The following is a 27,176-nucleotide window of genomic DNA, read 5'->3' on the forward strand; positions in this document are numbered from 1 at the left end:
AGTTTTTGGAGCTGCAACAGAACACAAACTGGCACCTCCCATCGTGACTAATGAGAGCTGCCTGGACGAGAGCAGAAGGGCTGACAGCCAGCGAGGCCGCGTTGGCAGGCCCTAGCCAAGGCCTCGCCGCATTCATCATCCGCTAAACCAATCCACCAACTCCGCACCACCATTTGTCATTAATTATGCTAATCAGCACGCCATTACTCTCTGATGACACTGTGGCTGTTATTAGCTAGTTATGGCTTTTCAGAAGTAGGATTGTGTATGCACGGGCTGTGCCTGCATTAGCCTACAGGGAAGAGATGTCCAATTACGAAAAGAAGAAATTTGCTATTATCTTTTTATAACAAACCAATTTAGTAATTATAAAAGTCTCTGAACTCACACATTCATTCTTTTCTCCCCTTTCACTTAAAAAAAAATAACTGAAACCCCCCAAAATGTGCTTTTCAATAATTCTCTAAAGAAGGGGCAAAACAGAAACATTTAAAAGTGGGGCTCTGCTTTGGGGATACCCGTTCTCACAGGGTAACCTCCCGTCAGGCCTCTGAATTAGCAGGACGACTTCACTGTGTGTATTTCAGCTGCGCTGAACTCCTAAAGATGGAAGTACACCCATCTGACCTTTTACAGCACGCTCACAGTGCAGCGAGGCGAGGCAGCTCCACAAGGATGCCAGGCTCCACCTGCCTCACCTGGCAGATGCTCCCACAACAAGGATGGTGACAGCCCCTTTAACCCCTCATTCTGCCTATGACACTGGTGGCCTCTCAAATGACCTTGGAGATGAAAGGTTTGGTCAAGTTAGCACCTGCGTTTTCTGCACATGGTTTGGGGGAACAAGGAGACTGACCCTGGGCATCACTGTGGACAACAATCATGGCAAGGCAAGGGAAGGCTCTTTTCCAAAATGCCAAGCCTTGGCAAGAGTCAGTGGGGCTAAGCTGTGGGCACTTGTCCAAAGCAGGTATCAATCTCAAGTCTCTGAACTTGGGCTGGAGTCTTTACCACTAGTTTGAGAAGCTTCAGCTGGATTAAGAGCTCATTAATATCATCAGAGTAAATGGGCCTATTAAAACATCTTTAAGCAGTATCTGAACATAAATCTCCCTAAACTATATTTAATGACTGTACTTAAGATACATTATATGCAAGTCTTAATGAGACATTAGATAGCATTTTGAAGATTAAAATTAGAGAATCCATATAAAGCCTGTCCACTTAATGTAGCCGTAAGCTATCCCGATGAACACATTACTACCAAATTATACTGCATTAGAACAAATATTTTTAATCATGTCTGATTTATGCATTCCCTTTTTGCATAACTTTCATTTAAAAAATCCATTTGTAGTTTACAAAAGAGTATATGTGAAAGATCCTAAGTTTCTGAAGTGCTGTGGAAGGAAGACAGAAACAGAATCTCAGAACTGCAGAATGCAACTGCCTAGGGTTCCGAATTATATTTCTTCCCGTGTGGTTTCATGGGTTGTAGCCAAATAGGTTTTACTTTAAATTTCCTTCAGACTAGAATGAAAACAGGATTCCGCCAAACATACTCTCAAGACTGGACTCAGCAACTGGACATGTGCCACAGATGCACCCAGGCACCAGCTCTCTTCCCCGAGTGCTGCCCTCTGCCCGTGCCCAGCACTTTACCCCGGCAGATCCAGATGGGCACACTCTGTTGTGGGGTCACAACCTTCTGTTTGCCTCTGGTTCACCAGAGGTAGAGGTGCCTGTGCTGTTTCCATGCCAGGGCCCCGTGCGAAAACCACTTGGTGTGGCTACTGAAAGAGGGATGTTAAAAGAGAAGGGTTTGGTTTCCCCCGGGGATGAGGGGTTTAGATCCCTTAAACAGGTAAATCCTCTCCAGGTAGGTCCGCTCAAACCAGAGCATGTTCTCCAGGACTGCAGAGCGCTGGGGTGCTGGCCACGCAGGGAACTGTTAGTCACTACAAAAGGGTGCCACAGGGTCTCTTTGGAAATAAGTCAAACTTCAGATTACCTGTGCTGTATTTAAAACACTACACAGCTTAGTGAGATTTCTTCTTTTTCCAAGTTCTGGGGATGGAGCCCAGGACCTCAGGCATGGTAGGCGGGTGCTCTGCCACTGAGCCACACCCAAACCCAGTCCCAACCAAAGGGGGAATTTTAATGCAATTGAAAGCCAGTTACACCCATGTGACCCTTGAATCAAGGCAGTGACTTGAGGGTGGAGACCCTCCTTGGCTGAGTCTGTGAGGGGCCTCAGATCCTGCTGGCAGCAAATCTGGAGATGGAGATGCTTCAGGACCTGGCCAGGACTGGCTGTCATGAATATCACTGGGAGCAAGGATGACTCAGACCTGATACCAGCTCAGATGCCTGGCAAGAAACTGACAACTCGGAAGATGTGAGAACTAAATCGTTCCTGATGCTTCTTTCTTCTTCCTGTTGCCCTGCACCAAAGTGTGACCACCTTTTATGCAAGCTATTCAATTACGGAAGGCTTCTGGGATTATGCAAATCGAGATGAGTCAACCCGTGACATTTCTCTTAATAGAATGAGATTATGCAGGCTCTCCCCACCCTCAAAAGAAGAAAGTAACACAATTCAAATACAGCACTCATTAAAAGAAGACTCCTCCCCTGCAAGTGAACTGGGAAGCAGCAAGCCTGTTTCCACCCACTCTCTCCAGATAGCCTCTCCCAAAAAGGAACTATTCCATAACACAATTTTGCGTTTTTAATGGCACAGACGAGGGCATTCTTCATAAATAACAGCCACGCTCCGTGTACAGGAGCTCCTTTTTATTAGGGACACAGTGATGAACAATGAGCAATGTGTTCTATTATTCTTTGTCAAATCACAAAACGCTACATTAGAATAACTGTGCTGGTCAATGTAATATAGTAGATTAAATTCAACTTCTGTGGAAAAACCACTGTAAAACAGCATGATAAGAAGGCTATAAAAAATTTAATTTTACTCTAAACTCCATCACAAAAAAAAACGGTGTGAAAAGTAATTTTGCATAATCAGTACACGCCATCTGGAACAATTAACCGATTTCTATAGAAGTATGAGGATCAGTCATATCTGCTTATTAAAGATCAGAAATTATACAAGTAATAAATCCTTGAAAAAACTAAGCGTACTCCCGCCTGTCAACGCTATTTTAACTTCAAATACTGAAGAACGCCTGATAAGGCTGAAAAGAAGAGATTAATATATGCAAATTACACCCAGCATTTAAAATCCCCACAACTGTCTCTGGTTTTCTGCCCTTATTGCTGCGTTTATGTTTTATTCATATACCAACTCACCTGTCACTTCATAAGCTCTAATATTATGGGGTATTATTAAACAGCATAAAGCCGTGCTTTAATTGGAAAGCTTCATTGCATTTTCCAATTATTTGGAGTAAATTAAAAGCAGATGCACATAGTTTAATAAAGAGTCTAATATCAGTTCCGGGAAATCAAAATTCATTGTCATTACTATGCCGTGATAGTTTTGCAAACTGTACTCAATTTCAGAGGTTTTCAAAAGAAAATCTGTCTATGCAATCTGTTAATTGTCATTCGGTTAATAACTGTTTAAATATCCAAACTACACAGCAGCTTCCTATTAAAAAAATTAACTATAGGCTTCCTGCAAGCAAACAAACAGAGCCGTGCTCCTGGGCTGGGCTGGACCTTGCAGCCTTGGAGGCACCTTTAAACAATGGGTGGGCTGGGTTGAGACACCACACACCACAGCAGCTGGGAGCCGAGGACAAAGAACAGCAGCCTGTACTTCTCTCAGCTCGGGGGTACAGTCCTTGCAGATGGCTCTCTGTGGAAAAGGGCAGACGCTGTTCTAAATTGTGCTTTCAGAGGTCTGCACTGCTCAGCAAAAAAATTAGCCTCCAAAGTTTTAATTGGTACACCCAAAATAAATCCTTTTAATGAGTGAATTAACTGATTCAGGGCACAGATACGGGGAAAATCAAAGAAAGCGAATGTTGTGAGTAATTTGTCCTTAGAAACACGGGCGGCACAGGGCCGCGCTGGACTAGCTCCCCACCCCAGGGCACCAGCCAGCCACAGTGCCTACGAGTGGACTGGACGGCCAGGGGAAGGGCTGTGACCAGCCCTGCTGTGAGTGGCTCTCGGGGCCAGTCCTAAGGTTAGTCATGGTGAGGAATCCAGAGGCAGACGGAGCCCAAAGCTACACGCTGCAAACACACAAATACGTGTAGCGAACGCGTTTACAAATGGAGAGTCAGAGGTGCACGCCAACTGGTGCGCGTAACCTTTTCATTTCTGTACTAAGTGACAGACTTTCTCAAAGCCGAGGTGTGTAAACTGTAATAGGACCAGCAGTAATTGACTTTTAAACTCCACCCACAGCCAGGGCTACAATTAAGAACTGCTGCTCAGCAAAGTTCATAACGTGTAGGCTCTTTCCCCCAATCCAATTAAAACCCAAGTCTTCTGAGAAGGTAAGAGCGGAGGATTTACATCGAAGCTCTTGTTTCAAAGGGCAGAGTGGCCAACATCCAATCTGGCAAGGCCAGTCCCCTCCAGGCCAGAAAGAACACAAGTGCTTTTTGCCCAATAACCGAAAACTGTGTTCAGAGATGAAGATAAAAGCAATTCTTGTGCAGTGATCCAAAAAATAGCATCTCTCTCCCCCCCAAAATTACTTGTTTTAATAAAGTAGACACACTGTGCCAACTCAACCATTTAATTATCTGCAAAAATGATGAATCAAAACAATAGTTTGCAACAATAAATGACTAACCTCTGATTAAAATGTCTGTCCTCATTAAATCAAAATAAAAGGTATAATATCTTTTTTTTTTTTAAGTAGCCTGAAGAAATGAACCACCTCAGCCTCTCAGCCTTATCTTTAACAGTGACCATGATCTTCTGCCTGGACAGCAGAGGAAGTTGTTGCGTCTTCTTCTCAAACTTAAACGACACAGGGAGGGATGGCCTGTATCAGTGCTGAGCCCTTTAGAGGGTTGTAACATGACCAGAGTGGCTCCAGTGGCAAGGACGGGGCCTTTTATAATTATTGATATTATTTTTCTAAAGAGTCTAGGGAGGGATGTAGCTGGGCAGGAAGGAATCTGAAGAAACCTCACTTAAAGGCTGGGCACATGTAAGATTCTCTCTTAGATAAGCTGAGCAGGACCAGAGGAAGGAACCCAAGGCTGTAAACCTTAAAATCTTAAATCATCTTTACCCAGTAAACTGGAGTCTCAGGGAATCAGTGAGGCAGGAGGGTGCTTCTGCCCCGCAGGACACCAGAAGGCCCCCTACTTCCCAGCTGTCTTAGTAGCCTGGGGAGGCTGCACAGCAGGCCAAGTGAAAGAGAACTCCGGGCCAAGTTAAAGGCACATACAGCAACTGTCATTTCTGGAGTGCCCTTTGTGGATGTTATTTCTAACCTGATAAAACCAGAAGAGAAAAATGTGATCCAAACGTATAAAAGAGAAAATGGAAACGCGGTTAATAACCTGTCTTTGTTCACACATCTGGACAGGACAGCATCAAGACAGGAACAGTAAGACCAGTTCCTCTCTGGAATAAGATCACAAATATCGAGTACTTCCTGTATGCCTGGTTTGGGGCTGGGCGCTCAGCATGCTGGGAAATGATATGTCTTTGGTTTGCTCTCCTAGCTGAGCCCTGAACTTTGGCTGTGAAAACAGTGTGCGCGCGCGCGTGTGTGCGGAGGACAGAGGTCAGCCTCAGGAGTCATTACTCAAGAAGGCCGTCCGCCTCAGTTTCTCTGAGACTGAGTCTCTTGCTGGCCTGGAGCCCTTGGCTAGGCTGCTGGCCAGTGAGCTCCAGAGAGTTCTGTCTCCTCTCTCTAGCATTTCATGGCTGCTGGGGATTGGTCTCAGATCCTCACACAAATGCTGTCCTGACTGAACCATCTTTTCAGCCGTGAATGACAACTGAACAAGACACTAGCTAAAGGTTGGGCTCCCTCCTTAGATCTGGGCAACCAAGCATAAGGTCAAAGTTTTGCAAGAACCAAAAGCAACCAAGAAAATCACTAGCCTAAGAAGACATCTGCCCTGAGCCTTCAAAGGTGATATCAGCAAGAGTTGGAGACCAGCTGACTCTCAAGACAAAGGACCTTCTTTAAGGACAGAGTTCTGCTGGCATTGGATGTATTTCAAGCAAACACACAAGGGAATGAACATAAAAGCCCAGAGTGTTTATTGCCTCTAGGTAGTGAGCAATTAAGGATGCCTACGGGTGTCACCAGAAGCGATGTGTAGGGCCAACAAGGCAAGCTTTACTCTCTCATTCAAGATTATAGATGTTGCCTTGCCAGTGGATCAAGAGATTGCTCATGCTATAAAGCATGCCAGGCGTGAGAAAGCGCTCGCCGACAAAGGATCTCACCTTGGAGGCTAGTTCAGCATCATTCACCATCTCTGAGACAATGCTAAGACAAATCCGAGTGTGACGAGCCACGTTCTCTGTGACATGTGATTAATAATTCCATCCCAATATCAGGTTGGAGGATGGGAGGTGCTTTATCTAATTGTTTGTTTGCTTGCTTTAAATAAATAACAAAGGGGCTTAGGTTCATCATTGAGTATAACCAAGAGGAAGGAAGGAACGCAGTGAGCATGCAGGCAGCACTGAAGGAAAGATGAGATGAGGTGGGGGCTGGGGTAGACTCAGGTGCTCAAGTGGCAGCTCCGCTGTTCTTAAGTGGGCTGGGGTCTCCTCTGTGCAGCTGTCAGAAGTTAGATGCATTTGTCTCCAGAGAAGGAAGGACCCTGGTGTGAGACACTAGGCGGCTTCTGAGCTTATTACCCACACCTGTGCAGCTGGTCAGCTGATGCCTGCGCCATTGCCTGGTAAATCTTACGATGCCAGTCTGAGTCTCAAATCCTACGAGGCCAGGCGGATGGAGAAAGAGGAGCATGTGAAGTGGAGGGGAAGTGGGCTGGCGAATCATGGGCCATCGGCTGGGGACCCAGAGGTGGCTGGAGCATGGCAATGGCAGCTGTGCACTTTTCCTGGCTCTGGCTTCAGTGAAGGATGGCCCTCTGAAGGCCTGGTCTAGACACTGAAGGAGAGGCAGGTGACAGGGAAGTGCCACCAGTTCAGGTGGGACCCCTACTGGGGGACAGAAGTAGGAACTCAGGAAACAGTAAAGCTCCCAAAAGGGAGAGGAATGTTGAAGGTTCAATCCCAGCATGTGGCATGTGGGCTTGGGACCACTCACCATCAATTAACGGTTCACAGACCCACAAGGGAACACTGGTGCTCAGAGATTTCTAGACAAAGACTTACACAGCAGTCAGTGTGGCCCCACCTACTGATAAGGAGTTGTTGAAGGTGCCTTCTATAGCTCTTACCTGTCTGGGAAAGGGCCTAAGGATGGCTGGCAGGGGCTCAGAGTGCTGTGGGCAGCAGCAACACTCTTATGGAGTTTGTGCCTGTGTATGGCTCCAGTCCTCACCAAAACCCACCCACAGACCCCTTCGCAGACAGGGAAGCAAAAACAGAGAAGTACTCACACCATGCCCAAGGTCACTTCCAACCAAGAAGCCCCAAGCTCCCCAATCATGGCTCAGCCCAGCCAGAGCCCATCATTCCTGAAACCCCTTGGGACTTAGAGATCCTTATCAGACACATGTTCACGGTCTCTGTCCAGTGAGGTCCCAGGGGATGGGACCACTCGTGACTCCAAACAGCCCTGAGGCCCAAACTGACACATGCATCAATCATTTTGGGCTTGTGCACTTTCAGCTTTCAGTTTGACAAGGGGAAAGAAACACACAGCAACTTGGACTGAACAAGAGTTGTGGCCTCGGGGCCTGATGTCCAAACCTGGATTCAAATCTCAGGCCTGGGTGCTTGGGAAGGATATTTTAAATTACTGACAAAATGCACAAAAAAATGCCCACAGGGGAGTCCCGCATATACCAAGTACTGGGGAGGGGTAGGTATTATTAAATTCATTATAACAATGAACTCAGTCCATTTTAAAAGTAAAACTAACTTCAGCTCCCTAAATGCATTTAAATGAAAGAGGTTATCTTCGCCACACCCTCTCCCTCTTAGTTGATGGCTATTACTGAGACCCCGGTGGAAAGCAAAGGGCAAACACGCACAGCCCGCCCCAGAGCAGTGCCCACAGCAAAGCCTGGCAGAGGTGTCGGCAGCAGATAAAGGCCAGGGTTGAGTGCATGTCCTTGGTTATTAGGTTCTGGGCCAGGTCTGAAATGGCGTCCTCTGCCAGACAGAGGAGGTAAACGCCGGGGAGGAAGGAGTTCCCAGACTTTCTGTCAGGGCAGTGTCTGGGCAGAGTGCCCGTGATGTCTAAGGCCTGTGGATGCAGAGCAGCAGGCAGCATCTTGCACCGCCTTGAGCTGCATATATCCATGGTACCTGTGGCCCTGACAGGGGTGTGACCACACCTGTCTCAGACAACTGCAGCTGGTTTTGCCAAGCTGACCTGGGAGATGGGCTTCCATCCGGTCCGGGTGTTCCTCAGATCCCTGGAGGAGGACCTCAGGCTTGAAGCTGCTCTCCAAGTCCCTGCCAAGGTCCACCCAGAGCCCCTTGTCTGCCTCACCTGCAGATTTAAGGCACTGCTGCCCGTGCTTCACCAGGCTCTCAAATCAAACACAGCAGTGGGAGGCGGCCACCTTCTTAAGCGCTCTAAAGTACCTGCCACCTCATAATCTTTTTATTTTCCACAGTGACGAAACTGGAGTGTGTCTTGGTGCTCCCCCACCTGCAGAGTGCACACAGAGGCCTCGGCAGCCATCAGCCCCCACCAGGCATTTTCCTGCAGACACCGAAGCCACATACAGGAAGATTTTATAGACGCTGGCAGGCTCTGCCTGCCTGGCACTTCCCTCCTTCCTGCCCCTGAGCCGTCATCCTGTCGCCTCCCCAGAAGGGCCTGTGGGCCGTCTGCCACTGAAAACAGGCCACTTCTAAGTGATGATGCATGTCGGCGTCCTGGCTTCCAGAGGTGCTGGCTGAATTGTGGCGGACAGCCTTTATTGCCTGTTTCTCTGGACTGGGGTCAGGGAGGACATTTTTTTTTTCTAATATTCAGAAGAGACCATATCCATCAGAATTCTGTAAGGGAGAACCAGGGAGAACTACAGTGAAGGCCATGCTGGGCACGGGCCAGGATATTCTGAGTCATAACTCCCCACAAATCTTTGGGCTCCTCCACAGATCACGTCCTGCAGAGAAAGTGCCCTGCAGAGAGCACCCATGTTCTCACACAGCTTCCTGCCTTGCAAATTATTTTTACCAAGCTCTGAATCCTCCCAGCATTGGGGGATGGGGCTGGACAATTCTTGTATTTTCCAGGTGTGAGAGTAACTATGGCATTGTGTCACCTGCCTGAGTTAGCATAATTCAAGGCTCCAGGGGACGCTATTCAAGTATGTTATTCAGTGTACAACCTGGGAGGCTGCTCCCAGCAGTTTTCTCTCTCCCTCTCTCTGAAAGCTGGGAAGCATGTATCAAGATTCTGAACATGTGTCCTGTCAGTGACGTGACAGCCTCTGTCAACAGGTCTCCTGTTGATCACAGGAGCACAGGGCCTGCTATGGCCCCGGGAGTCTGATAACCAAGGGAGGGTGAGCAGCCTTGCTCCTTCTGTGGACTTTGTTTACCTATATCGTCCTGGCTTAGAAAGGAAAGAAGGCTACCCCCAGGCTTTTGAACAGGACTCTTGTCTGCTGACGATGCTCAGCATAGGCCAGATTGGAGGGGACCCTAAAGGCTTTGAGAGAAGCTTGACAACAGGTCTCTGAAGACAGTTCTGGAAAGACACGGAAAGGTGAGGCGGGCTGAACTACTGTTGTGCCTGGGAAAAGCAGAGACAAAGGCAGAGACTGAGGGCCGGGCTGGCAGGACACAGCGTGTGCAATGTCTCAGGTAGGGTCTGGGGGAAGCAGTCACTAATGGCTTGGGGACTTGGGAGACACGCAGATTTGACCTGAGAAGAATGAAGGACCCAAGCTGTGCTTGGAGAAAGCATTTCCCACCTGGGCAGTGGGAAGTGAGGGTTAGAAAAGGCCTGGTCAAGCAGGAGAGCTGGAAGGCACTCAGCATGTCCAGACACCTGCTTGGGCTGCACCATGAGCCTCACGAAATGGAGAATGCAGAGAAAGAGAAGGGACCATACCGACACTCAGCACTGCGGAGTCACAGGGCACTGGGCAGCCGTGGGCAGGGGGTCAGGCTCAGTCCCTCTGTGGAGTTCTGTGGAGACACTAGCAGCCGTAAAGCTCCAGAAGGCTTGAGCTCTGAGCGCCCCGAGAATGTGCCTGTGCGGAGTGTTCATTAACTCCTGTGACATGGCGACCATGGTGAATGTACAAAACACATCCAATTAGCCAGGCCTCTGTGAGTATTTGCACTCTTAAATCTTCCTGCATTTCGAAAGGGTTAAAGCTTATTATTAGCATATAATTTACAGTCCTTTCTCCCAGGGAAGGAATAATGCACAGTAAATGCCACATTCATTTTAATAATACATGTTACAGTCTGTGCCCACATCTGCACAAAGGTAAAGGAGACAGATTTTTTTGACATGTCCCACTCTGCCATCTAAACACAGGCTTTTTGTTTCTTAAGTGACGGAAGGTTTAATCAAGAAAGCAGGCAATTCATCAATCGAAACGAGGCAGTGTGCGTGCGCCTGACAGCACACACATGGTTGTGTGCAGAGCGAGCCTGGCCACCTGTCAACCACCCCTTTACATCAGGATGTACAAATACGCGGGCTGATCAATTCCCCGTCCGCGCCTGTTCAGCTCTCCTTTTCCTTATTATATTTTTCTTTAGAGTCAATGTCATTGTCAGGGCTGGGGCAGATGGGTAGACAAGGTGAGCCATGGCCGGAACAAGTGGTGACAAAATTCCTCTCACCTCTGCCACCGCTTTCCTCCCTCCTGACCTGAGCACTGCTCTCAGTCACGCTTTTCACTGCGCTCAGGAACTTTCCCTCACACTGCACTCCCTGCTGCGCCTTCACTGCACACCCAGGCATTCTCCTAACACCCTTCTAACTCGTCCCAGGTGTTCCCGAGCACCCCAGTAGAGGATAAAGGGAAGCCCAGCTCACTCAGGCCAGGAGAGCATGCCCACCAAAGACAAAGGCCATAGGGACACCGGGAACACAGAGCCCGCATCCCTCGTGCACTCCCACAGAGACACAAGGTTCTTTCCTTGGTGGCCACCATTAGTGACTCAACCCAGGCACATGCTAAAGGGAGACCTACAGCATAGGCACCAGTGGAACCAGGTGCAAATCCTGTTACCCAAGACCTTAACCCTTTGCACTGTGGCCAGGAACAGCACGCCACACGGGAGATCAGGGCTTCCCTGCGGCCTGAGCCTCAGATCTCTCATTCCAACCCTGCAAAGCTTCACTGAGGCATGAGACTTACTTTCAATGTTTTGTTTGGGCTGTATGGTCCCGCTCTACAGTTCAGGATGGCCTGGCCCAGAGCTCACCGCAACCCTCACACGTAGCTTCTTCCAAAGAGTTAGGGTTACAGGTAGGAGCAATCACACCCAGTTTTATTTTTCACCCTTCTTCCCCACAGAGAGAGGAGAGAGAGAGAGAGAGAGAGAGAGAGAGAGAGAGAGAGAGAGAGAGAGAGAGAGAGAGAGAGAGAGAGAGAGAACACTAATCACTCCAAATGAAAGGACTGGTGCTTGGGATGAAGTGTTCTGCTTGTGTGGCTGGTGAGGTTTTAAACACAGAGCACCCTCCCCACAAGACACACAGTCTTTTCACCACAAGATGAAGAGCCGCTGGCAGAAATTTTATCTCATTGGATGAAATGTATAAATCACGAGTTTCATAATACTGATAATTAAATGTCCATCTTCCAATTTAAATGAGAACTGGATTAAAACTGCACGGAGAAAGGCTGATCCTCAGAAATCATTAATTATTTTTAATTGCTTCGTGCCTTCGCAGCCCACGACAGAGTTCCACAGCTCATCCATAGATCTGTATTTCAGATAAAATTGTCCCCTCTTCTACTGGGAGAAGAAGCTGCACTTTGACCCAAGCACCTTCAGTCCTCCTTGGTATCAAACACCTTGAAAGGAAGTCGGTTTTTAAGAGAGTAGCCATGGAGGCTAGGAAGATAGTTTTTCTAATAATCAAAGAGAAGACTTGGGTGGCTGGGGGTAACCTAATGTTGGGGAGTGGGGAGCTGAAGCCATCATGCCAGGGCAGATCTGGGTGTGGCTTTCACTTCTGTCCACAGGGCTACCTGCCTGGACGGTGAACAAAGATGAGTCCCCACCTCTGCTCAGCACTGGTCCTGGTGTTTCCGTCCTGTGGCGCCTCCTCAGGGCCTGTGTGTGGGAAAGCTTGGGTTTCCTAGCTTGCTAGCTTTCATTCATATTTGCCTTAATTTTACTACCTTAAACTCCCACGTTAGTTTTTCTTGGAAAAAAAAAATTAGTTTTCTAGGGTTTAAAAGGCAATTGGAGGGAGGAAAAGAAAGGGGTAAAACAATGTAATTATATTTTAATTTCCAAAAAAATATTTTAAATGGGCAATTTTGCAAAGCTTGTAACTGCAGTCAGCAAAGGCCTGAGCAGCCTACCTTCCACTGCCACGGAACTGAAGAAGCACCCTGGGTTAGGACTGTGACATGGGGGCCCTTTGGCTAAGTCCCTCCTCACAGGAGCCCTCTGGCACAGATGAGCCTCTCCTGGTAGAAGCCTGGCATAGTACTCCACAGCTGTGGGCGGAAGGCTGGGAAGCAGCATCCAGCGCCCTAATATGCATCTCACAAAGGTCTCAAGTAGTGGGGGTTATTTCAACTGAGAAGGAACACTTTTCCCCAGGGCTGCATGGACTGTTCTCACCAAACACCATTGTTGGCACAGAAAGTTGGGGTGTGCTATGGAATTCACCCCAATATACATATTTACAGTTCTCTCACTCATGCACAAAGTTGCCTGATGGATCTGCTACTTTGAAGATGTGTCTGTGGGATTCTCATCCATCTGGGGTATCTCACAGACAGAGCAGAACTGAGGAGACAAGGCTGCCTGCGACAGGACGGGCGCGTGCACAGCCACTCTGTCTTTCTGTCCCGCTTGCAGGAGAGCACACCTGGAGCTGGCCCCAGTGGCAGTGCTCTAGGTGGAAGGGGTATTCTCTGTGATCAGGAAAAAGGATACTGTGCTCTTCACCTTACCCACCAGAGACTCAAGCCAAATCCAGAACCCGCTGCCAGACAGCCAGACAGCTGCACCGACATTCCCATCCTATTTTCCCCACACTATCATTTTCTCACATCCAATGAAGGGTTAACCTCTCCCACTCTTATAACCGAGTTTAGCTTTCAGTTCTCTGAGAAGGGCAAAACAGGTGTCCCTCCCACAAAGGGCCATTTATCCACAACACCCTTGCATCCAGAGAGGAGGCCCGAGCCAGCCTCACAGTGTCTCAAGGACAAATCCAGCAGCCCCTTCCGAGTCACTTCCAAACTTGCACAAGCTTGTGCAAATATGTCCAAAGATGATACAACTAAACCTCGGCCAATTAAAAATATACTAATATAACTGCTGCTTGCTTAACCAATCATATTCAAGACAACCTAACTGCCTCTGAAACTCCCCGTAGCTGTGCTTAAAAGGAGCCTGCACGCTCCTCTCAGGGCTACCACTATTTCACACGGGTGAACGACCCTGCACGCAGGCTGGAATATTAATAAACATTCTTTGCTTTACATATTATTTGAGTCTTGGGTTCCTCTGGATCTTACACAATGTTAATTTTATTGTATGTATTTGGGGATCTACCTAAGAGCTTTCACCAGCTGAGCATTGAAAATCCCAACACACTTCCCCCAAACCTACAGTTTTCTAGAAGTCTCATCAGAAACCCCTTACAATGAAAGTATACACCCTAACCCCTTTGTATGACTGTAGAGGGTCTGACTTTTATCCATGGATCATATGGAGTCCAAAAACAATCTTATTTATCAAAAAGGGAGGAAGTGGTTTCTGAAGAACCCTTTTAGGTTAACCCAACAGCCACTGAAACTATACACAGCTGCTGTTGAGTTCAGGTCCGTCTTTGAGACGCCCACTCCATGATCTTGGTGTGTGTAATGCTTCCCAAAGGCGTCTTTCTAGTCTAATAAACTACCACCCTGCTTCATGCTGGCTCATTTTGAAATTCCTTTTAGTATCAAATCCAACTGTGTCCTGTTTTACTTGAGTCTGGGTTCCTAAAAGAACCAGGCATGTCAGGCAACAGAGTGCAGCTGTGCCTCTGTCCTTGCTACTGCTGACAGGAACCAACTACAAAAACAGAGCTTTTAGTTAACAGGCGATGCTAGGCTGAAGAGCTGGCTCGGTGGGTATGAGCCCTGGCTGCTCTTTCAGAGAACCTGAGTTCAATTCCTAGCACCCACATTGGGACTAATAAAAGCATCTGTAACTCCTGTTCTAGTGGATCTGGTGCCCTCTTTTGGCCTCCGTGGGCATTAGGCAGCACACAGTGCATATACATACGTGCAGACAAAACACTCATTGATATAAAATAAAAAGAATAAAAAAATTTAAAAAGTAGCTTAAAAATAAGATATGCTCAAAAAGAAAACTATTAGGGACGCTCGATAGGGTTAGCTGTGGAAAGATTCAGTCAGATCCACTTGGGGTACGGAGGCCAAGAGGAGCCTTCAAGGGGCTCAGATCTCAAAGGCCCATGCTGACAAGAGTTATATGTCTATGGAACTCACTCAGGAAAGGATTGCAGGAGAGAGGCACAGGCAACTGCTTGCCCACAGTAAGAAGAACATGACTTAAACATGTTGGTGTGGATCTTTCTCCAACTTATATTTTAAAAATGAGATCTCACTGAACATTCAGCTGTCTTTTTTTTTTTTTTTTTTGGCAACATTCTGTGTACTTTATTTATGGCTAGTTAAAAAGCCAGGCCACCAGGCAGACAGTTTGTAGGACACCCTTGCTCTGGACACGGAAGAGATGCCCCCACCTTCTCTGCCCGCTTCACAGGAGCATCTTAACAGGGACAGTCCTCCCCCTAGTGGGGACTCTCTCTTCTTCTCATAAGTCGGACTGCAGCTCTAAGAATTTTCTAGAAGACAGTCCCATAATAGGAAGGATGAGGCTCAAAGGACCACTTCACAGCTTTCTTTTGGGGGGGAGGCTTCAATATGGCAGCACAAGGGATATAAATATTTTAGAATTCTAGCACTGAGCCAATGAGTTTCTCAGTCTTTTCCACAAGCAAGAAACAATCCTCTGGACTAAGCTGATGAGTGCTGAAAACCAGAAACCCCTGGATGTCTGTGAATGGGGGGCTCACAGGCAGGGAACAAACTGGTTGAAGTCAGTGGGCAGAGGCCCTGGAAACATTCAGCTGGCAGATCATGTGACTGTGTTTCTCAGCAAAACAGATGCTGGCTCAGTACCTCCCGCCCTGCCTGGGAGCACCCTGGATGGTCCCTGCCGCTGCTGCTAGAGAAGCTCTGAGCTAAGGCTCTCTATGTAGGCATCTGAGCAGGAGACTGCCCTGACTCAGGGAACAGGGATCCACACCACTAGATATCAGTGAACAAACACTGGAGAGTCAATTCCCAGCACTATCCAACAGGGCTGCCTTTTACATTTCTAGTTCCATTGTTTTGATATCTCCTTATCTCAGGACAGGGCCATAAGTCAGAAAAATGGTTATCGATAGCTCCAGGACCACAGAGAGCATGTCGGAAGTTTGCATCAAAGGCTGAGCAAACTGGAAGAGTGAAGTGACCTGCGCTGATGGCTGGGAGGAGAGCGGGATGATTCATGGTATGATCTGCAGAACCCCCATTGTGGCCGAGTCGGCACCAGGCTAGGCTGGCTGGGGCACATATCACCGGAACTGTTTCTGGATTAACCTCTGGAAACCCTTACGCCAAACTGAGCTGTGTGCCACTTGGTACCAGATAGTGTTTATGTTGGGGGTGACAGGGTGGTCAAACAAGTAGTCAGTATGGGAGGATGGAAGGGAGTGGATGATCTCCCCAGACCAGTTACCATGGTGAGCCTGTCTCCAGGGCCTACAGGAGTGCCTTCTAGTGGCACTGTGAGAGCCTGCTTCTGGCAGAGAGATTTGGTGCCTACAGCTGCTAGGGAGACTTGAACTGTCTGTGGCCTGGGCTGAAGCCTCAACTACCTCTGAAGATAAAATCCCACAGATTGTTATTTGCCTAATGGGACAGGAATTTTCTGAGCAACGTCCTGTGTGTCTCGAGGCTGTTACCTTGCTATTGCGAAACCAGCAGCTGAAATGAGCCCAGTCAGTACCTCATCAAAGCTGCACTGAGGAAGCAGCGGTCCAGAGGCAGAGTAACATTCCTACCAGACCAGAGCATGTGCCCTGTGGGCCATTTGCTGAGGAAGCATCAACAGCTGGGAAAGCCATCGGAGGACACAGGCATGGCGGGTGCAGCCCAGTGCAAACCCTAAGATTCGCACGCTGCTGAAGAAGAGCAGTCAGTGCATGAGGGCGCTGTCCCTGCAGGGTCTGAGGGAGTGGACCTGGGTGTCACAGTCCTGTTACGAACCACTCTGCCGCCAAGCATATGGGAAATAGTCAGCTTTTCTACCAAGCAGGCCATCTCTCCACACTTGTTAAGTTCCCTGATGCTGCTGCTGAAATAGCCATGGGCAGAAGCAATGCTCCCCAGAGACACTTTTCTTAGACACACACTCACCCTCCCACCCGGCTCCTGGAATGCAGCCAGAGCCTTGACTTGGGGCTCCCCCCTCCCAGCAGGAGTGTCGCCTAGAAATGGAACAACCTGCCTTTGCTTTCACTTCCAAACCTATTAGGGAGTGATCATAACGACAGAAACGAGCGCTGACAAGAATTACGCCACCGTTGGAGTTCATCTGTTTAGTAACCCGAAGTTGCAGTTTTTAGAAAAAAAGAGAGGGAGAGGGAGAGAGAGAGGGAGATTACCTTTTAAATAACCGATTCATTATGGGACATGAATGAATGTCATGTTCCCGTGTTCAAAATGTCACTCAGCATTAAGGATGTGTGCTAGTAAGTGGCAACGATTTACCACATTCGCCTGACAGACAAACACCCCTGTCTGGGGCCCCAGCGATGGGAGGCATTTGTGGGTTTCCTGGGCTCTTAGCAAGTCACCTGTATGGCCTCGCACCTCATGAATCTCGGTTCTGCAGTGAGGCTGCCCCCCTCCCCACTCCAGTGAAGGTGACAGGAAAACCGGGGCTGGTGAAGTTCCCGCCACAGAAACACAATCCATTTCCAGGTCGAGTTCAGAAACTCCAGACTCTGGGCGAGTGAGGGGAAGAGGCTGTGCCCCTCTGGATGCTTGCTAGCTGTGAGAACGTGAGGCGTGGACAGGCAGGAACACGGCAGCTCAACACTGCTGTGGGGGGTGGGGTGCGGCTTGGGCTGAGTACCCCTCAGCCTTCCCTCAGCCCAAGAAACCCACACATTGTCCATCACTAGCTTCCAGACGTGCATCTGGCCTTTCTCTAAGTCCCAACACAGAAGGAAGAGAAGGCCAGGAAAAGGGCAGGCTGGTGTGCAGGGGGAGGTGAGAAGTGGCAGCATGGAGAAGGCGGCCACACGCACAGTTCTGCACTGGCCCGTCACAGTGGCCCGCATACCTGAGATGGCGTACAGATTGGAGAGCTGGTACTCATAGTCGGTACTGGTGTTGTTTCTGCCCCGGAAGGTAGCTGGTAGTGTTAGTGAGATGTGCCTAAGAGAGACAGGGGAGAAAGGAGGTTACGAGGAGACTCAGAAAGCACACAATGCCATCCATAGGTGAGCAGCAGCGTGCAGTGGCCAGGGCAGGTCTTTCTGGAGACCTCCATCTTCTCCCTCAGCCCCGGGCCTCTCAAGGAACCAGCAGCCATTTCCTTCCTCCTTTAGGGTATTCCACAGAGACTGGCAGTGAGGCCCAGGCCTCAGCATGACCAAAACACCCAGGCTCAGAACAGTGGCTTCCACACCCACCACAGTCAGTGGGGATTTTACTATCAGGTCAACCGAGGAGACTAACAATCTCTGGCAGTGAGCATGGCGCCCTGGTTTGAGCCACTGTGTCCCACCCGGGCCAGAGGACCCAGTAGGTGCTCAGGAAAGCACCTTCTATAAGTCCACAAAGCTGGTTATGAGCCTGTGTGCAGAGAGTAGAAGAGAGCCTATGTCAAGACCCCTCTCAACATGCTCATGGTTGTCAAGGAGAACCATTGTGGTACAGGACAGGGCCCAGCAGGCGTGGGGAACACAGCACCACTAACTTCCTGGAGGGATGGATGCTAGGGGCTGCCTAGGTATTGTTCAGTCGCCTAAGCTTGGGCTATACCCTGGTATTGCTGGCAGGACCATGACGTCAGAATTCCTGCTCTCCCTGTGGGGCCTCACCCACCTGCTGGAACGTTCTCTCTCAGGACTGAGGTGTGCTCAAGAGCAGGACCAGACCTCAACTTTGCACAATTTTCTAGGACACTTTCTGTCACTGAGTAAGTAAATTATTGAACACTTGTCGACCCAATCAAGTGTTGAACTTAATCCTCTAGATCCTTCTGTGGTACCAACTGCTGCTGGCTCAGTCATTGTACTTCTCTGCATGGCGTTTCCCAAACGGACTTGTGTGTCCCATGCTTCTCTGTCATGGAGTGAAGCGGGTGAAGGAAGAAGGCAGCAGCCGCAGCAGCCGCAGCAGCCAGGAGCTCACAAGAGGAGAAAGGAAGGTTTCTGTTTATATACATGGGGTGACATGGGGGGTCTGGAAACGTGGAACTAAGAGAGCACAGAGACAGGCCCAAGTATTGAGAAAGGAGCTGCTCAGCAGACAAGCGTTAAACAGAAATCAAGTTTCTACATATTTTGTGCCCACTCTTCTCTCAGGACGGAAGCAGGGACTCGGGGTTGAGGAGAGATCCTCAGTGCTCAGGTGAGAGGAGCTGAGTCTAAAGTTCCAGTTCCGGTTCCTGGAGTCAGACACAGGGTGCCAGCCTTACATCCAACGTTTACTCTCCATAGATAATGACTTATTGAGGAGGAACAGGCCCCTCCACAGCAAAACCAGTAAGAAATTTGGGGATGAGAGACAGTAGATGCTCACATCTTCTGGAGGGAACAGCAACTATCAGGATAGAAAGGTCGCTCAGGCAGGATGGCAGTGTCCTGGCCATGTTTCTGAAGTTAGACTCAAGATCCCCGGCACACAGTTGCCCAGCAACCCCAACGAGCGACAGTACACTGCACACAGATGGAGAGCAAAGGGCACTGCCCTCCAGAGTTTATGGGATGTGGGATTCTATCCCAGTGCCAGAACCTTGGAGGGGGTGGCTCCGAAGGATGTCATCTCCAGGCAGACAGAGGTGCTGCAAGCAGAGTAGCTGTCACTCACACGTAGTATGAGTGAACCCTTTACCTTGGTGCAAGGTTTAACCTTGTCAACATGATAGGATTTAGAATCTCCATGGAAACAAGTCTCTCAGCATGCCAGAAAGCAAGTTTCCAGATTACTTTGGGGTGGGAAGGCCTACCCCAACTATGTGTGGCACTGTGCCATGGGCTGGGGTCCAAGCCAAGTGGCGGTGCTCATCTGTGCTTTCTGACTGTGGACACAGTGGCCAGCTGCCTCAGCCGCCCACGCCTTCACCACTACGACAGGCTGCACCCTCTGGTGGTGAGCCCAAATAAACCCTTCCTTCCTTAGTTGCCACCATCCTAAAGTCCTTACTTATGAGGCTTCACTGGGACTTTGCTCTGCTTTGGACTGCCTCTTGCTGGCTGTGAGGTCCTGCCAGCTCAGCCTGGCCTCCCACACTCCCGTTCACCAATCCCAGCTTCAGCTTTTTGTGTCCTATCCCTTTGGCTTTCAGACCTGCTCAGGCCTTTGCACTTGCTATTTCTGTCTGCCAGGAATACTCTTCTGCAGCCTCCCAGACGCTGGCTTCTCCAGCCAGGCTGCCTCACAGATACCTGCCTTGGCCACCCTTGGAGAGATGCTCCCTCCTATGAGTTCTTTTCTAATGATGTCCCCACCTTGCTTACTGCACAGTCCTCCCTCTGTGGGCCAGAATTTGATCTCCATCACTTTTCTCTGCTCGGTACTCCCAGTGCTGAAAACAGAGCCCTGTACAGTCTCACACTTGCACCCTTCAGGGGAGATCCTGTAAATTATCTCAGACTTCCTGAATGAGCAAATCTGATTTTTGACTTGTAATTAGGGATAATTTTGGGAATGTTCCAGCAAGGCTTTCTACTTGCTTCCTTCTCAGCATCAGTCTAGGTTGGTTAATGGTTTGGAAAATGCAGCTCTCTCTGATTCAAGGATAACTTTACACAAACAATAAATACTTTCCTTGTGGCATTGCTTATAAAGCCAATGATATCAAACAATTGGGGGGCAGATGAAGCTATGGTACAAGTGTGTGCTGGAATAGTTCAAGGTCTTTGTACAAATCTCAGATTGCTAGATGGACCAAGCTGGCACTCATGAAACGGGGGACAATCTAGTTTCCACATTTGAAACTGGAACCTGCCAGCCCCAGGAACTCCCAATCAAGACGAGGTCACGGCAGTGCACTACAGCAGAGAAGGCAGGGACAGGACTGCATAAGGGGCCAGTCTGTTTGCTCAGCCCTCAGCAGCTGGGCCAAGAGCTTCAAAGCTTCAAACACCACCAAGAAATTCCAGGAGGTGACTGTGGCTAGTGCTCACTTTGCAACAGAAGCAGCAGGATTATAGGAGTGGGCTCCAAAGGTGCCCCGTCTATGGGCAGACACAGTGGCTGTGGAGACACCCCTGAATGACCAGGAAACCTAGAAAGCAGGCTGCCCTCTCCTTGGGAGTCTCGGGGAATCATCAGTGATCAACAACTGTTACTTGATTCAGATAGCAATTTTTCCAACATCAGCTGACAGAAGGCATCAGGGCAGCCTCTGCCCGGCTTTCCGCTCTCAGGACCTGCCCTGGGAAGACAGGTCAGACCTGCAGGGTGGGGGCTGGGTGCTGCTTCTGGAGCAATCACCTCAGTGCAGAGGGGCTGGCGTTTCTGTAACAGATGAGCATCATACTGCTGCCAACAACTCCAGCTAAAGAGATGCGAAGGGAAATTTCACTCTTGCCCCCAAGTCAATGTGAGGCACCTTATTCAATTAACATGGCCACCGAGCCTCAGACAGCCCTGAACAAAAGTCCTTTAGTTACAGATGACATTTTATTATGTGACAGTAGTTGCCAGCACAATTTATTTCCTTTGAGTTTGCCTTTTTCTTGCTCATTTAAATCTGTATTTTCTAGTGTTGATTCCAGGTCTGTGTGAATTTTTTAAATGCAACCATCAATCTTGTGGACCCAGTGGTCAAAAGGAATGGAGATGGCGCAGCCAGGCAGCAGCAGACCCTGCTGCCTCTTCAGACTGCTGAGGACTGCACTAGGAGGCAGTGGCTAACTTGCATGTGGAGATGGCTACTGTTTTCATGTTGTGTCCCCCATACGTACACGCATAGCCTTTTGTTCTGCCACCTTTCGAAGCTGCAGACTCCTGTATGTGCTCTAGGGACCTGGGGGTTCCTGAGATTTTGGGTGGGGTACAAGGTCACAACTTTCTACAATATTGAGCTATTTGGAAAATAAAATGACTTTCCTTAAAAGGGCCATTAAAAAAGCAGAAACAAAGCCATGTGTGGTAGCTTATACCTATAATCCTAGCATATAAGAGGCTGAGGCAGAAGGATCACTATGAGCTCCAGGCCAGCCTGGGTTATATAATCAATCCTAGGCCAGTCTCGTAAAAAAACAAAACAAAACAAAACAAGAAAACAAAATCCAAACCAGCAAAAACTATAAAAAAATTCAATAAATGAACTTTGAAATGATGCAGCTAAAAAATGAACAGAGGGCTGGGCAGCTTGCTCAACAGTTAGGAGCACAGTTTGTTCTTGCAAAGCACCCACATCAGATGGCTTATAACCATCACTAACTCCAGTTCCAAGGGCCCACACCCTCTTCTGGATTCCATAGGCAGCTGCACTCATATGTACATACCGCACACACAAATATTCATACATATAATCACAAAATAATAAAAACAAACATTTTTAAAATGACAACAAATGCTAAGGCTGGAGAAAATAAGCACAGACATGAGTTCCGCCTTGGGGCACGTTCCGAACCCTTACTGAAGGGGACCCCCACACGAGGAGCGGGGCTCCCTCCCAGACCCCAGATTAGGCACACCTGAAGACAACGCTGTAAGCTCACCACAGAAAGTTACATAGACATAAGACAGTGGTTAGGGGGTCAGGGCTGGGAGACGGTGGGGAAGGACCATGTGTGGAGTGGAATCTCAGCGGCCAAGAACCAGGTCTTCGGACAGCGAGCTGGGGCTGCTGTGAGGACCTCCTAACGTTGCCGGGGCAGAACAAGGAGAAGGGACGTATGAACTGGATGTGTTCTGTAACAAAGCTGTTAGGCAGCTCCACACAGCATGTCACAACCAGCCCTGAGAGACAACCGACTTCTGTGTGTAGGTTCAGTGTCAACAGGCCTGAAGGATGTCCAGCTCTTGGACACGCGTGTGATGTCATCAGCAATAACCCGAGGGGAGAGTGGACTCTACCCACGCCACTCATCTGCTCGTCATTGCTAGTTTTTTTTTTTTGTTTTGTTTTTTTTGTTTTTTTTTTTAATGAAACAAGGGCAAAGCCAGGGAAAACCTCTCGAAGCTGTGGGCAGGACTCTAAGAGGTGGCACAGGGGCAGCCCCCAGCACAGCACTAGTGTGAAAGGGCTGTCTCTCCATCGTACATCATGCGTCTGTGGGACAGTGGGGCATGACCATGGCAGTGCACAAAGGAGAGCTGAAGACGGTGTAAGAATCGTGCAAAAGCAATAGTAATTGAGTTAAAGTGGTGGTGGGGGCTGGCAAAGGGCTAAATGAAATTCCCTTTATTCGCGCAAAACACCACTGGGAAGAAGTCGGCTGTGAGGCACCACTTCAGCACCAGGTGTGAGGACGTGCTTAATGAATGCCACTTAATGAAGAAAAAGGCTCTGATAAAACACCTGGTGTGAGCGGGGTGTGGGAGTCACGGGGATGGGACCTTCGCTGCACCTGCTGGCATTTTAATCAGCACCTTTTGGAGCATCCGCACTACAAGCTGGTCAACAGTGTCAGAAAGAGGTCCCTGGCCAGTGCCCACACTCGCTGACAGTCTGGGGACCCTTGCTTCTTAAGGACCATATGCTCTGGGACTGGCACACCCTGAAGGTAATTAAAATGGATCGTTTTCAGCTGGAAGAACCTGGCCAGTATGCAGACCTCTTAGCCTGGCTCCCGCTTCCGGGTCCTCTGAGCACCACATCGGACTGAGCTCTGAAGGGTTTCAGTAAAGCTTCTTGGACCCAGCTCCTTGGAAACAGAAAGGCAGCGCTTCAACAGCTACGCGTCCCGCCCGCCATGTTCTCAGTTGTGGTCTTTCTTCTCTTGCCGTTCCTAGAGGCCATGTCCAGGAAAAGCCACTGCTGTCACGTCCATGGTCTGATGTGGCACGTTTCCACACCAGTGAAGGCAAGTGAGTGTCGTAAGCTTAACTCAAAAGCGCTCCACGCTCAGACAGAAACTGAATCCTAACCGTCCTAGTGAGCAGGGCCCCATCCAGGGAGAGGGTGGTGTTATCGGTGTGCACCAGGCTGCTTTCACTAACAAGGGGCCACAACTGGTTATTTTTGTATTTATGTGTGTGCCATGGTGTGCATGTGGGGGTCAGAGGTCAACCTATGAGAGTCAATTCTCTTCTGACAAACTTGGCGGCAAGTGCCCTTACTCACTGGGCCGCCTCACCATCCCTGTCCCTTCACCTTTAGTTGGGCTCCTGCTATAAGGTAAGCACTGTGCTAGCTGTTACGATAGTTTAAGAAGCCAGAGCAAAGCATATTCTCCCAGTGGGAATCTACTGACCACAAACTGAAACAAATACATAAATCTACTGCAAAGCGAAAAGCTCTAAAATTCTAAGGCTAAAGAAGTATAAGGTTGCAGGTTTTAGTTTTAAAATGATGAGGGATAGGAGCAACAGCCAACATCTGTTGAGAGTCTCCTGCATGGCCTTAGCCAGGAAGGGCAGAAAAAGCTCAAGATACAAAATAGCTATTCGTGTGTCAAAATAACAACTCAAAAGATGTCACATGGCAAGAACAGGCAATGCTGAGAACAGAGGGAGAAGTGGGAGACAGGTGCTGAGAAATGAAAATGGAGAAAGGTTTCTGGGGAAGGAGAATGCTAGGGGCTTTGTCCCTGCGAGCACCCGAGACCATGACAATTACCACTGTTCTACACGCTTCGCAACCATCTCAACAACCCAGTAAGGTACACAGTATTCTACAACGGGGACAAAGTGGCTCACAGAGGTTAAGGAACTTGCCCAAAGTCATATAAAGTCAAAGAAAATGGCAGGGCTCTCATTGAAACCACGCTCCTTCCACTGCGCCCTGCTACCTTCCTGAGGAACTGCAAAGCTCAAATGCAGATCCACTCACTTCCACCCAAGCCGCCCATCTGCCTGGATCAATATGACTCCAACTACCAACCTGACTATACAGTGAGCTTCCCTCATGGGCCACCCGCCCCCCCACGGCCCACACAAGCATAATGCATTGGATAAGCCAAAACCAAAACAAAAGCTGTCATGGGAAGACTAAGGAAATCACAGCCCCCGAGTTCCTACTGTGCGGCTTTTAAGTGTGTGCAGCTCGACAGCATATGGCAAATCAATTACTGGTTTAAATCTTAAAACAAAAACATGGCAAATGCAGCACAGAAATAATCAGGTACAATGGTTCGGCTCAGATTACAGCGGCCACTGGAGTTTTGAATACAATTAATCATCGTTCCAGGCAATGGGAAGCCATATTGACACTTATTCCTAATTTGAATATTTAATTAGGGTGAAGTTCTTCATCAAATTATCGCAGAACTGGGAGAAAGCCTGGAAGACTTACACAATTACTATCTTAACCCCTTCCCAGCTGCTCCCTGCCCAAGAGCACTCTGGCTCTGTGGGAGGAGGATGCCTGCTCTGCCCTGCCCTGGTTCCCAGAGTGGGGAGTTAAGACTGCAATAGAAGGAAGCCAAAGAAAGATGCCAGGCTGTGAAGCAGGATTGTGCTGACCCATTTCCATGACAAGCCCTCAAGAGCAGGACACTGTGTTGGTGGAGCACCAGCTGTGAGGCCTACGTACACTCCCCACTGAATTCTCACGAGACCTCCAAGGAGAAACAGAGGCTTGGAGTGCTGAGACTTGCCCAAAGGGTTAAGAAGTCAAGTTACTTGTTACTCAGCAGTTCTGACAGCAGCTTCCCCCAGCACTGGTCTGATCCATCAGTTAACCAATATGGACTCTCAGCCCACTTCTGAAACCTCCTGACCTCTCTGACGTGTATTCAATTCTATAAACCAATCCAGGTTTATGGTGTGTTGTATGACAGGGGTTAACATTAGTAATTAAGATAGGAAGGAGAGAGCTTGCATTTGCCTTGGCCAAGTTCCCACGGAAGGCAGGTTTATGACGAACTGCTGTCATTAGAACCGTTCAGCCTTGCGAGTTTAAGGGTAGTCAGTAAATTCTGACACTGTGGGAAGACACAGACTGCTTATCCGTGTTTCTAGATAGCATGCTCACGTCACCCACCACTCCTGGCTTTTCATGTGGGTTCTGGGTACTGAACTCAGGTCTTCACATCTGCCTGGCAAGCACTTAGTGGACTGAACTGGATGTTCGGCCCCCATGAGAAGATGTGGGGTGGCACTTCATCATTTCCCACCCCAGTGATTACACAACCTGGAGTCAGCAGTCTCCCCTCCAAGCCGCCTCCACTCACAGCCCCCACTCAGGCTAAAAGCCTCTTCTGAGCTCATGCAAAGGAGCAATGGCAGACGGGCAGGGCCACAGTAGCAAACATCTCTTAACTGACTCAAAGGACTCCATCCCCCGCTTCCGGAGGGCCTCCTAGCTCCCTCTGCAGTGGCCACTTCGGCAGGACAGGGGACGAGCAGCCCTCTCACCAGTGCCCCCCCCACCAGATCTCCTGAGTCCGGTAGCAGCCACAGCAGGAGGCCTCGGCATCCGTCAGGCCTGCTCAGAGCAAGCTCCTGAGAGGAGCAAATGGCGTCAGGAACTCTGAAACTTTCCTTTGTATATTACATTAATCCATATAAGAAAATCTCTCTTTTAATGAGGAGTGATGTAGTCACAAACTCTCCAGAGCCATAATTAGAGCAAACTAATTGAAGTTGTGTTTTGACACACTTTCCAAATTCACGGGTGCCGGATGACATATTCACAACACTGCTGCCGCACAACCATGGCGACGGCAAAATCATTAGGCTAATAACGCTTATTTGCATTCTTATCATGCCGGCAGCTCTCCCTTAAATACTGTTTCTACTACTGCTCCTTTACTGTAACTTTCCACTAGACGGTATTAACAGTAATTATTAGTGCTTTAGTGGAATTTTAATGTTAAGAATAACAACGTGCATTAGCATACAGTGAATAGCAATGCTGTCTCTTAACCACCACCCATCTGCAGGTTTGGGGATGCTCCTCTGGCCCCTGGCCCCAGGGTGACCAGGTGCCACCTTTGAAGCATTTATAACAACTATGCAGGGTCTATGCCCAGGGAGAGTTGAAGTTTGGGTTCCTCGTTTACTGTTTCAAATGTTTGATGAGAAAGTCTTTCTTCTCTTTCTCCTCTCTTGTAAGGACAATAAAATGAAATAGTTAAAAAGGATTTTTTTCCAATCAGTTAAAAAAAATTCTCAATTTATAATCCTGTCTTTGCCAATAATACTAATGAGTTCCAGGACGCCAGGCTTTGGTCAGTCTCTGTGGCCACCCACCCTCATGTGATTAAAGGCAGACTGGGGACAACTCACTTGTGGGTAGGGCTGGGGATGGGGAGGGCTGGATCTACCAACGTGGAGGCACTGTTTGCTACAAGCAATTTTTTTGGATGTTTAAGTCAGACAGACAGACAGACAGACACACAGACACACGCACATACAGTTCATGCACACTCACACTGAAGACTCGACAGTTCTAAATAATGATTATTAATGACACGCTCTTTGAAAGTGACAAATTAC

At 48.7% G+C, this 27,176-nt stretch overlaps 1 protein-coding gene across 2 annotated transcripts in view; it reads right to left on the reverse strand.

Annotated features, from left to right (window-relative positions):
* The window catches only part of Mvb12b (multivesicular body subunit 12B), a 155,253-nt gene that overhangs the window by 57,325 nt on the left and 70,752 nt on the right, over positions 1–27,176 (reverse strand). For both annotated transcript variants that reach the window (XM_038337840.1, XM_038337841.1), the window contains one exon: positions 17,674–17,768. In XM_038337840.1, the coding sequence (XP_038193768.1) occupies positions 17,674–17,768 (95 nt within the window). The remainder of the gene's footprint in view (positions 1–17,673; positions 17,769–27,176) is intronic.

Source organism: Arvicola amphibius, chromosome 7 (assembly GCF_903992535.2).
Source record: "Arvicola amphibius chromosome 7, mArvAmp1.2, whole genome shotgun sequence".
Lineage (NCBI taxonomy): Eukaryota > Metazoa > Chordata > Mammalia > Rodentia > Cricetidae > Arvicola > Arvicola amphibius.